Source organism: Lithobates pipiens, unplaced genomic scaffold (assembly GCF_037356315.1).
Source record: "Lithobates pipiens isolate NorthernLeopardFrog02 unplaced genomic scaffold, aLitPip1_a1.2 Scaffold_3, whole genome shotgun sequence".
Classification (NCBI taxonomy): domain Eukaryota; kingdom Metazoa; phylum Chordata; class Amphibia; order Anura; family Ranidae; genus Lithobates; species Lithobates pipiens.
The window spans coordinates 216,752,016-216,766,992 of record NW_027507790.1 but is presented as its reverse complement, the minus strand read 5'-3'; the positions used below and the strand labels follow the sequence as shown (position 1 = coordinate 216,766,992).

The following is a 14,977-nucleotide window of genomic DNA, read 5'->3' as shown; positions in this document are numbered from 1 at the left end:
ACTTTAATTTCTCCTTTAATGCCCTTTACAACAAGTGTTCAGTTTACGTCCATCTGTCAGTATTTTAATTTTTTTTCAGACAAAACTAGACTGAACAATGGTGTAGACAGGCAGGCAAATATAAATAGACGGACGATAATGTGCATGGAATAAAACAGAAAATGATTGCTTCTTTTTCTATATTTGTGGACACAAATGGATGTCATTTTGTAAGCAAGAAACACATTTTTTGTATATCCATCTATGTTTTCTTCTACAACTAAAAAAAAAAAAATGAACATGTGAAAATGTGAACGGATCTGAAGACTGATGTACAAAATGATGTAAAAGGATTGAATATTCACACAATTTATTAAAGTAAACTAAATACTATATGACAGTCATATCAAGTACTGAATCCAATATTGTGTAATAAACTACAAATTTCCTTTACGTTGATTGAGCCAAATCCTTCCCCATTGTGTCTCTCACACTTCCCCCCCTTAGACACTGCAGCTCACAGTGGGAGGGTTTCAGCAACAGAGGTAATGCTGTCAATATAGAAAGCGGATCGCAGGGATAGGTGTGGCCAGATGTTGACAAGCTACATGCTTGTGAATCTGCAATGACAATGCTGATGTTCACATCCGCTAAAACATCTGATCTCACTGTAGTGCACACGGGCACAGCCTACATGGGAGTGGCATCTCTGCTCTTAATTCAGGAGCAATGCAGCATCAATGCCATACCATCAAAGGAAGCTGCATTTTGTGGAATTCACTGACGGGATCAACAGATGTTTGTGAAAATACTAAATTATTCATATGTTCTATATTATATTCACTAATATATATTTTTAAACCAGAGTTTTATAGAAAATACGTAGAAAAACCACTATTCGTCCGCTTTTAGTGGGAAAAATTGTATTGCTGTAAGCCTAATTGATGTCTCATTGTTGTTTGTATAGCACTTGCTAATTGTTAAACCTGCCATTTCACTCTGTGTACGATGATCTAATCCATTTTATGGCTTCCTTGTTCATCCCGCTCTTTGAATGCATTTCAGGAGTCTGGTATAGCCAATAAAACTGCCAGCTGCATCAATTCACAACTGGGATCTTCATGTTTCAATATTCTTATGTTGTTTTTACTGTAATTGAAGTGCAAGCCAAATATAATGTTCTTTAGTTTTAAAGCTGAACATGCAATATTGGTAAGAAGAGCCTTCATTGCTTTGTGTTAGAGAAGCCGGTCTGGTGCTGCAGTATAAACCAGTAGTAGCCTTGGACCTTGCTTGCCTTAGCTGGACTAAAGCTAGCCATATGCCATTGGGCTGAGAGGGAAAAAAAAAACAAATAGCCTATCAAATTCCTCCGTCCACACAAGCGAGGTGAATGGATGAATTCCTCTTTACTGGGACAATGCATTATGACCGTAGCAAACATCGCTGCCAGAATACACTGATCAGCAGCTGTAGCTGATTGGTTGCAGGTGCCGATTCAGGAAACTTTCCCAATCTATCCCTTTGAATTCTGTTGAGTAGGGGCTGCCACACACTGTTCTAAATTTGGCTGGTGTTTTGCCTTAAAGTGATTGTAAACAATGTTCGTTTTTTTTTTTTTTTTTTTTTTATAAATAACAACATATTTGACTGCTCTGTGCAAGGGTTTTGCACAGAGCGGCCCTGATCCTCCTTTTAAAGCCCAACCCCAAACTAGTTATACTTATGGTTGCAGCATCCCCTGGTGTGCCATCTTCTGTTGCTGCTGCTACTGCAAAATGCCAGGGCCTTTTAGATATGGGGCATCATGTGACCACCAACACCCCCCCCCCCCCAGCTACCAGATTAAAATGATAAACGGTCTCGAAAAATTCAATATGTTTTATACATAGGTTTTAATGAAATAAAAGTCAAGGGTTTGCATTTCATGAAAGCTGATAATACAAAATGTTTTTTGCATGTTTGAATTTCTTGTTTTTATAAAAAAAAAAAAAAAAAAAAAGTGCTTTTATAGCATGATGGAAACTAAATATTTTTAACTTTTTTTTTTTTATTCCCTTTACAGGTGTCCTGAACTCTGCCCCTCTCCTTCTGCCAGGCAGACATATGCTGAATGCTAGTTTACTGGCAGCCAGTGTTGGAGGTATGATTCCGTATATGCTGGACCCAAGCTATACCACTGGCATTACATGTCTTGGCTCTGTGTCTGCTCTGTCGGCTGTTATGGTAAGAGACCAACTGAGCTTCCACTCTAGAGTTAGCGATTTTCTGCTTTTATTGAAGAATTCTTCCTGGTTTTATTACACTGATCTTACTAGCCTTGTTTAGACATCTTCATTTCCCAACTGTGGCTCATTTATCAATCTTTATCTTAAAACTGTCTTTTTCTGCCATTACTGATCAGCATTTATCATCTTCTTTCCAAAATCTGCTGAAATCTGCCCCCTACCACCCGGCACTCCTGCGGAGATAAGATAAGCCATTGAAACCAGACCAACTTTTTAAATAGATATCACAATTTCCTCTTAAAGCTGTTGTTGCATTTAAAATGGGTAACATGTGGCTCTCTATCTTTAGACCTATAGAAGCATAGCGCTGGCAGGGATTGGTCCTATTAGACATCCAGAATACTTTGTTTTCTTCTCCCACTCTACTTTAATGCGAAACGTCAAAGAATTCCAAGCAAACAGATAATTACACTGTTTACATACACACATGTAAAGTATTTTACCTTCCAAAGGATTTTCAGTTGTGTTTAGAGCCAGTATTGTAACACTCTACTGTGAAGTATGGACTATTGGACATGACTGGTTGAAGTTATCTATATTGCAGTTGCATTTATACTTTTTGCCCCCAATTGGAAATCTGCTTGAAGTGGAAAAGTGTAATAATAGCCTCACTATTTCCACTGTATTGAAGCAATATAGCTTGGTCATTGACCTGCTCCAGCTGCAATAATCTGATGAGGTCATTCATGTGTTCTTGATTTCTGTAGGTTCAGTATCTTACAAAAGTGAGTACACACCTCACGTTTTTGTAAATATTTTATTATATCTTTTCATGTGACAACACTGAAGAAATGACACTTTGCTACAATGTAAAGTAGTGAGTGTACAGCTTGTTTAACAGTGTAAATTTGCTGTCCCCTCAAAATAACTCAACACACAGCCATTAATGTCTAAACGGCTGTCAACAACAGTGAGTACATCCCTAAGTAAAAATGTCGAAATTGGGCCCAAAGTGTCAATATTTTGTGTGGCCACCATTATTTTCCAGCCCTGCCTTAACCTTCTTGGGCATGGAGTTCACCAGAGCTTCACAGGTTGCCACTGGAGTCCTCTTCCACTCCTCCATGACGACATCACGGAGCTGGTGGAAGTTAGAGACCTTGCGCTCCTCCGCCTTCCATTTGAGGATGCTCCACAGATGCTCAATAGGGTTTAGGTCTGGAACATGCTTGGCCAGTCAATCACCTTTACCCTTTCTTTAGCAAGGCAGTGATCGTCTTGATGGTGTGTTTGGGGTCGTTATGTTGGAATTCTGCTCTGTGGCCCAGTCTCCGGAGGGAGAGGATCATGCTCGGCTTCAGTATGTCACAGTACATGTTGGCATTCGTGGTTCCCTCAGTGAACTGTAGGTTCCCAGTGCCGTCAGCACTCATGCAGCCCCAGACCACGACACTCTCCCACCACCATGCTTGACTGTAGGCAAGAAACGCATGTCTTTGTACTGACCTGGTTGCCGCCACACACGGTTGACACCATTTGAGCCAAATACGTTTATCTTGGTCTCATTAGACCACAGGACGTGGTTCCAGTAATCCATGTTCTTGATCTGCGTGTCTTCAGCAAACTGTTTGCAGGCTTTCTTGTGCATTCTCTTTAGAAGAGGCTTCCTTCTGGGACGACAGCCATGCAGACCAATTTGATGCAGTGTGCGGCATATGGTCTGAGCACTGACAGGCTGACTCCCCACCACTTCCACCTCTACAGCACTGCTGGCAGCACTCGTACCTCTATTTCCAAAAGACAACCTCTGGATATGATGCTGAGCACGTGAACTCAACAACTTTGGTCAACCATGGTGAGACCTCTTCTGAATGGAACCTGTCCTGTTAAACTGCTATGTGGTTTTGGCCACCATGCTGCAGCTCAGTTTCAGGGTCTTAGCAATCTAATTATAACCTCAGCCATCTTTATGTAGAGCAACAATTCTTTTTTTCACATCCTCAGAGTTCTTTGCCATGAGGGGCCATGTTGAACTTCCAGTGACCAGTATGAGAGAGTGAGAGCGATAACACCAATTTTAACACACCTGCTCCTCATTCACACCTGAGACCTTGGGAGGGAAAGTGGCTAATTGGGCCCAATTTGGACATTTTCACTTAGGAGTGTACTCGCTTTTGTTACCAGAAGTTTAGACATTAATGGCTGTGTGTTGAGTTATTTTGAAGGGACATCAAATTTACGCTGTTATACAAGCTGTACACTCACTACTTTACATTGCCACGAAGTGTAATTTCTTCAGTGTTGTCACTTGAAAAGATATAATAAAATGTTTACAAAAATGTGAGGGGTGTACTCACTTTTGTGAGATATTGTATGTCCACGTGTTAGATGACCCTATTCTGCAGCTTAGTAAAAGCTCTGATTTGCCCACTATGCTGAACCTCTCTTTTTCTGAATGCTGTTGTGCAGGGTGTTAAAAGGATTGTAAAGGATTATATTTTATTTTAAATACCAAACATGTTATACGTGCCTACTCTATGCAATGGTTTTGCACAGAACCTCCTCTTCTGTGGTCCCTCTTCAGCACCCCTTGCTTCACATTCCCACGGAGAGCTCCCATAGGAAACAGCTTGCTATGAAGCCAATGGCTTTTGCTGCTGTCTCTGAGCCAGTGGGGAGGGAGAGAGCAGAAAAAAGCTTCTGCTCTTGGGTACGTGCTGGATAGAGATCAGGCTCAGGTAAATATATGGGGGGTGGGGAGCTACATGCAGAAGGCTTTTTTTTTTTTACCTTTTTAATGCAGAGAATGCAGTAAGGTAAAAGACCTTCAGTCTTCATAACCACTTTAAATAAGCCAATAAAAACATGTTCAGGCCTTAAAAAAAAACAGTTTTAAAACTGCGCTAATGTCTATAGGGACTTCAACATAAAAGTGTCAGCGGCTAAACCATGTGATATATCCACAGTTCAAAATCCATTATGTCCAAAAAAGCCGCACTAGTTGAATGATTAATCCAACTAATGAAGTAATTATTGTGCTAAAAATATTAAAACGTAGAAAGTCCACATGAAGAAAAATGGCAAAAAAGATCCTCATCAGCAAAAATGATCTTTTAAAGTACCGACACCAACATAAATGTGAGCTCCTTAAGTGACACCCACCACCTCCATAACAGGGGCGCTTACCGGATTATTTTCACCTTCTATTGCTAGAAAGGTCAACCAAGCTTTGGTAGTAACCCTTAAAGAGGAAGTAAATTCTCCCACTCTGATGCTTCTTTTCATTTAGTCCATTATAATAAGTAATTATCAAACTATAGCCACTGTAATCCAGCCCAAATCGCAAATTACTTACTGTTTAAAGAGACTTTAAAAAAAACTTGTTTCCAGGGGTTAGGAAGCGCCATCTTAAGTATTGTTTTTTGAGTCCACAGCGGAGTGTATTTCCGCCCTTACATTGAGCATTTCCTGTACTGTTAATCAAGCCTCCTCAATCCAACGTTTCTATGGCAACCCTGCCTCCCTGTTCATAGCTGACTTGTTTATTTCATAGTATTTACTTGTGCTGATTACTTAGTGTTTGCCTGTTTGAGTCCTATCAGCTTCGGCTGATAAGACTGCAGTACTGCTGTCCCATTCCCTGGCTTACACTGTATGTGAGGTCACATGGTGTGTAGAAGGAAGCTCTGAGTGATTAGCAGACTCCTGGGAGTTCAGTAGTGTGCTGTAGGACAGTGGTCATCAACCCTGTCCTCAGGGCCCATTAACAGGCCAGGTTTTATGTATTACCTTGGGGAGATGCAGACTAGAATACTGCAATCACTGAGCAGCAAATGATATCACCTGTGATGTATTTCAGTTATCTTGCAAACCTGGCCTGTTTGTGGGCCCTGAGGACAGGGTTGATGACCACTGCTGTAGGAAGTCCTGATAACAGATAGATAAGACATAGAGGGTGTGCCGTAAATCAAGGGAGATCTGGGCATGCTCAGTGACATCATTCTAAAGAACAAAAAGGATTACAACAATACTAAGCACGTAAGGAGATATCTGCAAGCAGTGTTCATTTGGGTTTTTTATGCTGATTCACATGGGACAAAGTTGTAGGGGAGGGTTTACAAACCACTTTAATGGGAAGCTGTAAACAGATATGCCCTCCTATGGTCTCAGACACCGTCACTTATCTCCAGGCCTGCTGTATCGTGTGCCACGGATCAGGGTAACAGTATAAACTCTATTAAAATATTTAGATTGCACTTATATGATTCATGTGTAAAAATCGGCATGTAAAATAATCTTTGCCGGCAAAGAAACGTGAACAGTCCACCCGCTCTTCTGTTCTCAGTGGGGGTGCAGTGATGTCAGCACGTGGCCTCGCCCGACATGTTTCCTTAAAACTAGCGTCTTCCGGGCTCCCCCTTTACTCATGAATCATGTAAGTGCAATCTAAATATTTTAATAGAGTTTATACTTCTATACTCTGATCTGTGGCACACAATACAGCTGGCCTAGAGAGAAGTGACAGGTGTCAGATCATAGGAAGGCATATCTACCCATTGAGGGTTACTACCAAAGGTCGGTTGACCTTTCTAGCAATAGAAAGTCTATATGATCCTGTAAGTGCCCCTGTTAACTGAGGTGGTGGGTGTCCCTTAAGGAGCTCCTATTTATGTTGGTGTCGGAACTTTAAAGATCATTTTTGCTGATGAGGATCTTTTTCACTATTTTTCTTCACGTGCACTTTCTACATTTTAATATTTTTATCACAATAATGACTTCATCATTACATTAAAGGTTATTGAATTGTTTAAATCACATCTTCAACTACCAACATTATTCAATATTGAATTTGTTTAGAGTACAGACAGTTCCCACCCTACAATCTGCCTTGCATTCAGCATTAAAACCCAACTTCGGGAAACGTGAAAATGACTTTTTTAGTTTAGGGGAGAGTAAAAGGGCTTTTACCTACCTGATCCTCCACTTCCCTGTACTTCAGAGGTGGACTGATTCTTTGTGTCATCACATCCAATGCAGGTCTATGGACCATTTTTTGGTCTTGATAACATCAGAACCTTAGGCCCTTGGAGTGTCTGGCTCTAATCGTGTGTTTCAAAATGAAAAAAAAAAAACCCCATTGAAATCCATGCGTCTGGTGCTGTGCATGTAGATTAGGGGAGCGGAGCTCCTAATGGAGTGGCCGCCACTGCCCTGGAGGGTTCTCCACTAGAAAAATAATGATGAAAGTCACATTCTCTGCTATGTAAATAGACCACTAGGTGTTCATTTGAAAAGCTACATTTTAAATTTCTCAGCTGTGACCACGGAAGATTTAGATCCCCTTGCAACTGGTGATCAACCTTTAACCGGTCTGTTAAAAGATCTGGGTGTAGTTCTCCATTATCTGTTTTTCCACAGTAGCTGTGAGTCCTGGATAAAGCAGGAGCCATGTTTGCTTGTAGAAATCATTTCACTGTGGTCCCAGTGCTGATTGAATTGCTTTATTTTTGTAGCACATTTAAAAAACAAATCCCTGGAACCTTCCTAAAAGCCATCTTCTTTTTTTTTTTTTTTTTTTTAAATGGTACTGGTTGTGGTGCCTGGTTGGTTGTATTTTGCAGCAGTTATTTGCTAGCGTTTCTGTGACCTATGTTTTAAGTTTATATTGTTCTCTTGCATGTTCTCCACAGGGTGTCACTCTCACCGCTGCTATTGGAGGGGCAGACATGCCTGTGGTCATCACCGTGCTGAACAGCTACTCTGGTTGGGCCCTTTGTGCTGAGGGATTCCTGCTGAACAACAACTTACTGACCATCGTGGGCGCTCTGATTGGTTCTTCTGGAGCTATTCTGTCCTACATCATGTGTGTGGTAAGGAAACCAGCAACCGCATTGGAGGGCTGCAACATTTTACATTTACAGAAAAATTGTTTCATGTAATAAAAACAAAAAAACAAAAAAAAAAATTTGAAATAGTACAACTACCTGTAATATGTATGTAAACTTTAAAAAAAAAATAATAATGACATCTGGGACCCACTGGTTCTCCACAGCTTGCATAATGGTCATTATTCATGACTTTGCAGGCTCAAGCTGCTTCTCACTGCATGCAAGGAAGAAAAAAACTTGAGGGATACTTTCAGCAGCTTATAGGTATTGTCAGGGGCTTATAGAATCTAGATGCTTGCTTTTTCGTACTAGTTGTTTTCTTTTGTTTGAAAAAAAAAAAAAAAAAAAAGTCATACTAGATGACTTCAGCTGGCCCCTTTTGCAGGTATAGCTATGTAAAACATTATATATAACGCCTATACTGTTAAAAATCCAATAATACACTGTCTCACCCTGCACATGCTCAGTTGCTATCGATTTTTGGCATTGTGCTGAAAATCAGAGCCACTATAGTGCCATCTGCTTATAGCCTAAAGGTTTACTGCTGCTCGCTGGCTCTGGGCTTCAGCAAAATGGCAGCCTTCGGCAAGAAGAAATATGAGCAACGCTGGAGGCAATTTATAGCATGCACTAATTTTGGTAGCATAATTATTAATGTGGAATGTATGTTCCTTGCTAAAGAACATTATTTTTTCTTAATTAGTTTTTGGTAAAGTAATGCTTTAAGTCAGAGGCCTCCAAACTTTTCAAACAAAGGGCCAGTTTATTGTCCTTCAGACTTTAGGAGGGCCAGATTGTGGCCAGCAGAGTCAGAAAATATCACAGGCCTGGCATCAGTGAGAATAAATATTGCTTTATAATTGGGGGTCAATAGTAGGAGGAATAGTATCCCATCATTGGTATTGATGGAAAACGTGGTACCCCATTGTGGGTGTCAGTGGGTGGAATTGTGCCCGAGGGCTGTATAAAGGCTAGCAAAGGGCCACATCTGGTCCTCGGGCTGCAGTTTGGAGACCCCTGCTTTAAGCGACAGAAAAACGGTACCATTAAGGAGTTGTACTTGGCAATTACAGATCCTAAGCATTCTGGTTTTAGTCAGAAGGGGAGAATGATTTCAGTTTAGTAGTATTTTCTAAGCTGGTCCTCGAGTCCCACCAACAGTGCATGTTAACTATGCATAGGCAAAGTAATTTGTCTCCTTACTATGAGGGTGCTTCTGCTTATCATATACAGTATGTAGGCTGCGGTTATTCCCTCATGAAAATGTTGATTGCCTGGCTGTCATGCTTATTCAGTAGTTTCAGTATTTTGAAGCACCAACCCGGAACAGCTATAGCGGTCAGAACTTCTGACTTTTCAGTTCTGCATGCTTCTCTCTTGGGTCCTTGACACAGAGCATGCATTTTTAGAAGGGAGCAAAGTAATTCCGCATAAGGTGAGTGACTGACTCTCACATGTTGTGAACTGGAACCCAGGGTGCTGCACAGCTCCTTTGTGAGATTCAGTAACACACACAAATTTGAAATATTGCTACACTCCTTGGTATCTTTATTGAAGCATTAAAATCATTTTAACCCTTTAATGCCTAAGTCTTTTTGTGACATTTGTTGGTTACAAGTTTAAAATCTGTATTTTATGCTAGAAAATTACTTAGAACCCCTAAACGTTATATATTTTTTGTTAGCAGAGACCCTAGAGAATAAAATGGCGATCGTTGCAATAATTTATATCACACGGTGTTTGCGCAGTGGTCTTTCAAACACAATTTTGGAAAAAAAATACACTTTCATGAATTAAAAAAAACAAACAAACAGTAAAGTAAGCCAATTAAAGTAATTTTAGTATAATGTGAAAGATGATGTTAGGCTGAGTAAATGGATACCTAACATGTCTTGGTTTGAAATTGCGCACACATGTGGAATGCTGACAAACTGCAGTACTTAAAAGTCTCCACAGGTGACCCTTTAAAAATGTCTACAGGTTACCTGTTTAGAGTTACAGAGGAGACCTTGTGCTAGAATTATTGCTCTCCCTCTAACGATCGCAGCAATACATCACGTGTGTAGTTTGAACGCCGTTTACATGTTGTGGGCGAAACTTGCATATCCGTTCGCTTTTGCGTGCAAGCACAGAGGGACGGAATGCTTTAAAAAATATTTTTATTTTTACACGGTCTCTTTTAAAAAATAAAACATTTGAATAATTTTTATTGTTGTTACAAGGAATGTAAACATCCCTTGTCACATTAATAATCAGTGACGAGACAAAATACCCCCCAAGGTAAGTATTAGGGACTTTGCAGGCAACAAGAAAGAGATATGCACAAAAATTCTATGAATAATATTTGTTTTTAGAAAATTATATAAAATTATTCAGGTCGAGTCATCACCAAGAATAAGATTTGATTAAAAAAAACCAGCAAAATACAATGAGAAATCATTATTGCATGGTAATTGTGGGTATTCAGCCCAACGCGTTCCCCTCCCGCTCCTTGGGATAACAGCCAAGCAGCTTTTAGCTGCATCGGTTGCCATCCTAAGAAAGCTGACCGTTTGCTCTAAAAACGCTACTGGGGTGATGCGTGCAGCTGCATGCATCACCCCAGTACAACCCCTCCAAGCCGAGGCCGCATGCGTACGGTTGGCGTTAAGGGGTTAATGATTCAAGAAAGATACCAAGGAGTGCAGCAATATTCTGGATTTTTATAAGGGAATAAACAATGGCAGTCTTGCATTCTCTCTCAGGGCCAGTTCACACCACATGCAGTCCAGTGCGTCTTTGTCCTGCATAAAAAAACGCATGGAAAGTTGTTTGGTTTCCAATGGCATAGTCCATACCAGTGCAGTCAGTTCCAGGGCTTTTCAGTTCCAGAAAAGTAGAACATGCTGCATTTTTCTTCCACTGGTCCATACTGGAATGCAGTAAAACGCACTGGAAGGCATCAAAAACGCACTGAACCCTAGTATAGTAAAAAAAAAAAGGGGAAATAAAGAAAAACAGCACCTGCATCTGGAAACACACCAAAAACACACTGGACCACATCAAAAACGTGTTAAAAATGCATATGCAGAAACGCATCCGGAACAGATCTGGAGTGTGTGTTTGTGGCGTGAACTGGCCCTTGATGTGTTTGTTAAGCCAATATTCTGGATTTTTATAAGGGAATCGATAATACCAGTCTTGCATTATCTCTCAATATGTTCTGCCACCTTCTATTTATTAAGAATGTTTTATTTCCCCCAGTGTAGTACATCATATAAAAGAGAAACGGCCTCTGATGGGTGGCATCAAGGGTGTCACATATTTCTAGCAAAAGCTGCAGCGGGTCAATGGGGGCTTTTAGTTCGCTCACCGCAGTGACATCAGCCGCTAACATTGTCCTGCTTTACCATGCATGAAAACGCATAGCTGTGAATGGGCCTAATACTTGGAACAATTAGTGGAATTTGATGACCGCTTTGGAAAACACTGAAGTAAAGCTGGATGAAGATCAATGACTGATAGTTTGGAGAGCCTGAGGTTTCAATTTTACTCATGTCAGTTTACTTGAAACATAAATTACAATTTGCACGTTGGTCTTTGCCAAGCTGTATTAGCATGGTGGATTTTTTCATCTAGGGGGCATTCCATGTAGTTCAGATGTAGTCCACGGGCATGGAACTAAACCAAAGTCATGTGTTGCATGCGGCCCTCTTATTCTTTCCTCGTGTCCCTTGGCCGTTTGAAGATTGTTAATTGAATGGGGCCCCAAATTGTTTTATAGTTAAGGACTGGTTGATGAATTCAGGGAATGTTTTTACTATTCTCGGTTTAAAAAATGACAAAAAAAAAAAAAAGAGTTGAACGTTAGAGCCGTCTAATATCAGTGGCTGTATGTAGAAAAACAAATCTGTATTTTCTAACAATCATGAAAGTTTTTAGACTTCGGATTTTTTGCTGAGTTTGATCCCCCGAGCACCATACAAGGTTTGATTGTTCTGCAGACCTACATGAGCTCTTTGGCATGGTGAAAGGGTTAAATGGCGCTCGGCTCTTTGATGTCAGAAGCGGTTTGATGAGTAGGGGAAGCATGTAAATGAGGAAATTGAGGGAGATCTGCATCAAATTTGTGCCTGTCTTCTGTACTGTGTGCTTTTAATCAGTGTCATCTTAAATTGGTCGGCTTTAAAGTATACAGATAACACAACATTTGTTTACCTCCAAGTCATGTAATGGTTATTCAGTTAATTCTCGTTTCTTAAACGGGGTGATTTGTGTGTAGAAGTTGCTAAGGCTTGTTAAAATCAAAATAATTAAGAGCCGCGTTGGCTTATTTATGTTTAGGAATAGTCAGGCGGCCTTTGAAAAATATTATGTTAGTCTGTTTGGCGGTTTGTTTCCCTGCTTTGTATCAATGCACCGAAAGAGTCTTGAGTTTCAGAAGTACTGAATATGAAGTGGTCCCGCCTACACATCCTGTAGGCCTGCTCTAATTGGACCACCCTACGTTTAGCGGAATTCCATGGCTTGTAATTGGCAATAAAAGCTACTGATGTTGGAACTGCTAATAAGAAGCCTTAATTGTTTGTATATGTGACTGTAAATGTAGTTTTTCTCATTGATCACTGATCTTACCTGTGTGCTGATGGGCTAATGCTGGCCATACACTAGTATACACGTGTCAAACACAAGGCCCACTGGCCGAATCTCGCCCGCCAGGCAATTTCATGTGGCCCTTTGGACCTCTCCTGCAACTGCGGCACTCCCCTCGTCTCCGCTCTCACCGCGTCTCAGTCAGCTGCGGAGAAGAGGAGAGAACTCCTCCACTAGACCCTCAATCTCTATGTGCAGCCGTATCACCCCCCTCATCTCTGCCAGCCATGTCCTAACATTCAACAGGCTCCGGCAGCTGACTCCAGCCCTTCTCTGGTCCTACTGCCAGACCCTGCACTTTCTGCCTCCAAGTTCTGCCCCCAGCTTCTTCCCGGCAGCAGCAGATGGTAACTAAGGTGGGTACACTATGATGGAAGGGTGGGGGACTCTTGACTTTTGAAGCTGGGGGCTCTTTACATCTGATGTAAGGGAGGGTGGGGTGCTCTGGCCATCTAGTCTTACAGATACAACCAGCCCTTTGAGGTCAACCATAATGCTGATGTGGCCGACGTTGAAATTGAGTTTGACACCCCTGCACTTGTACAACTTAATTGGAAAATGTTTGTTTGCATTTGAAACGTTTGTTTGATTTTCTAATGGTTAGTTGATCTGCATGTTTGACCACAATGATGAGAAAATGCAAAGAAGCAGGATGGAATTATTATTATTATTTTCTATGGGAGAGTTCTATTCACACCAAATCCAAAGTCTCTGTTGGCTTTATCAAATGTACTGCAGAGATTTTTCATACGAACGTTTGTTATAAAAAATAAATAAAATTTTTTAGTTACCCATGCCATTCTCCCTGCCAAGGCATTTCCCGCATTCACTGCTGGGAGTCTAACAATGTACTTTTTTTTTTTTCTTTAATCTTCTATGGTAAGTTAAAGTTGGAGTAAACTTCCATCCATAATTTCTACCCTATAAGTAAGCCTATAATGAGGCTTACCTATAGGTATAGCAAATATCTCCTAAACGTACACCGTTTAGGAAATATTTACTTTAGATTCAGCCTGTGACGTCACTAGCACATGCCGTCAGAAGGAACGGCATGCCCGTGCCATTCCTTTAGAGTCCTCTGCTGTAAACGGCAGCTCTCGTGCGCATGCACAGGAGTGACGACATCATGGCTCCGGCCACTCGCACAATCCGGAGGAAAGACCAGGCGAAGATTAGAAGCGCCTTCAGCATTAACAACGTGCCGGGCTTCGTTCTAAGATAAGTTTCGCACAATGTGCTAGTATGCAATGCATACTAGCACATTATGACATTGCCTTACAGGTTTAAAAAAAAAAGAAAAAGAACAGCAGTTTACTACCGCTTTAAAAGTGTAGTCCCCTGTAGCTAACCATTGGTGAGCAACACGTTTCTCATTTTTGTAATACATTTTTAACAAAACCGAACTCTGGGACCTAGTATGGGGGGGGGTATGGGTTGGTGGAAGAGGGGACAAAGATAGACCCGGTCGCCCCGACCCCCCCCCCCCCCCCCCCCCCCATGGCATATTGTAAGAGCTCTGTGAGGCAAGTTATTGGACATGCTACTGCTGAGAGGCGCTGGGGAGGGGTCTGTTCTTTGTAAATGAAATAAGGGGTTCAGACTTTCCAATATTTCTCATCTTGCTATCTCAGCATCATCGGAAGCATCTCCATTGAGTTTGTGGTTTAAAGTGGTTGTAAACCCTTACATATACCCAGTGAAGCAACTGGCCTCAGGTGATACAGAAGTGAAACAAATCCTCCTACATAAGTTGTACCTGTTTATCTGCAGTCTTCTCTACGTCAGTTTAAAGTCCATAATTTATAACGCTTGTCTGAGCTGTCAGAAACAAAGGGGCGTAGAGCTGAAATTACACTCTGCAGAGCTTAGTGTGGAAAGCTCTGAGAGGCCTGATTGGAGGTATGGGACACACCCCCTTCACATAGCACACAGGAACAGAGCTGAGGCTGTCAATCAGCTGGGGATCTGTCGCTATTTTTCTCTTGGTATTGGGAAAACTTGTCAGGAGTGATTCATGCTGATGGCAGAGGAACAAAGCAGTAGACAGCTATCGCACTGAGACAAGTACATACTATAGAGGGACATGCTTTATTCATATTTCATGTCTGAGTCTTACAACCCCTTTTAACTATGTAGGTGGTGATCAGATATGGTTTTCATGGTTTAATTCATTCTGATTATAATATGCAGATACATGGTACGGATTCAGCAGATCTAGTTTTTGCAAACATTTTATTTGGATCATATAAA

At 41.1% G+C, this 14,977-nt stretch overlaps 1 protein-coding gene across 1 annotated transcript in view; it reads left to right on the top strand.

Annotated features, from left to right (window-relative positions):
* The window catches only part of NNT (nicotinamide nucleotide transhydrogenase), a 189,878-nt gene that overhangs the window by 121,018 nt on the left and 53,883 nt on the right, over positions 1-14,977 (top strand). The window contains exons 16-17 of the mRNA XM_077462775.1: positions 2,045-2,205; positions 7,898-8,077. Of these exons, the coding sequence (XP_077318901.1) occupies positions 2,045-2,205; positions 7,898-8,077 (341 nt within the window). The remainder of the gene's footprint in view (positions 1-2,044; positions 2,206-7,897; positions 8,078-14,977) is intronic.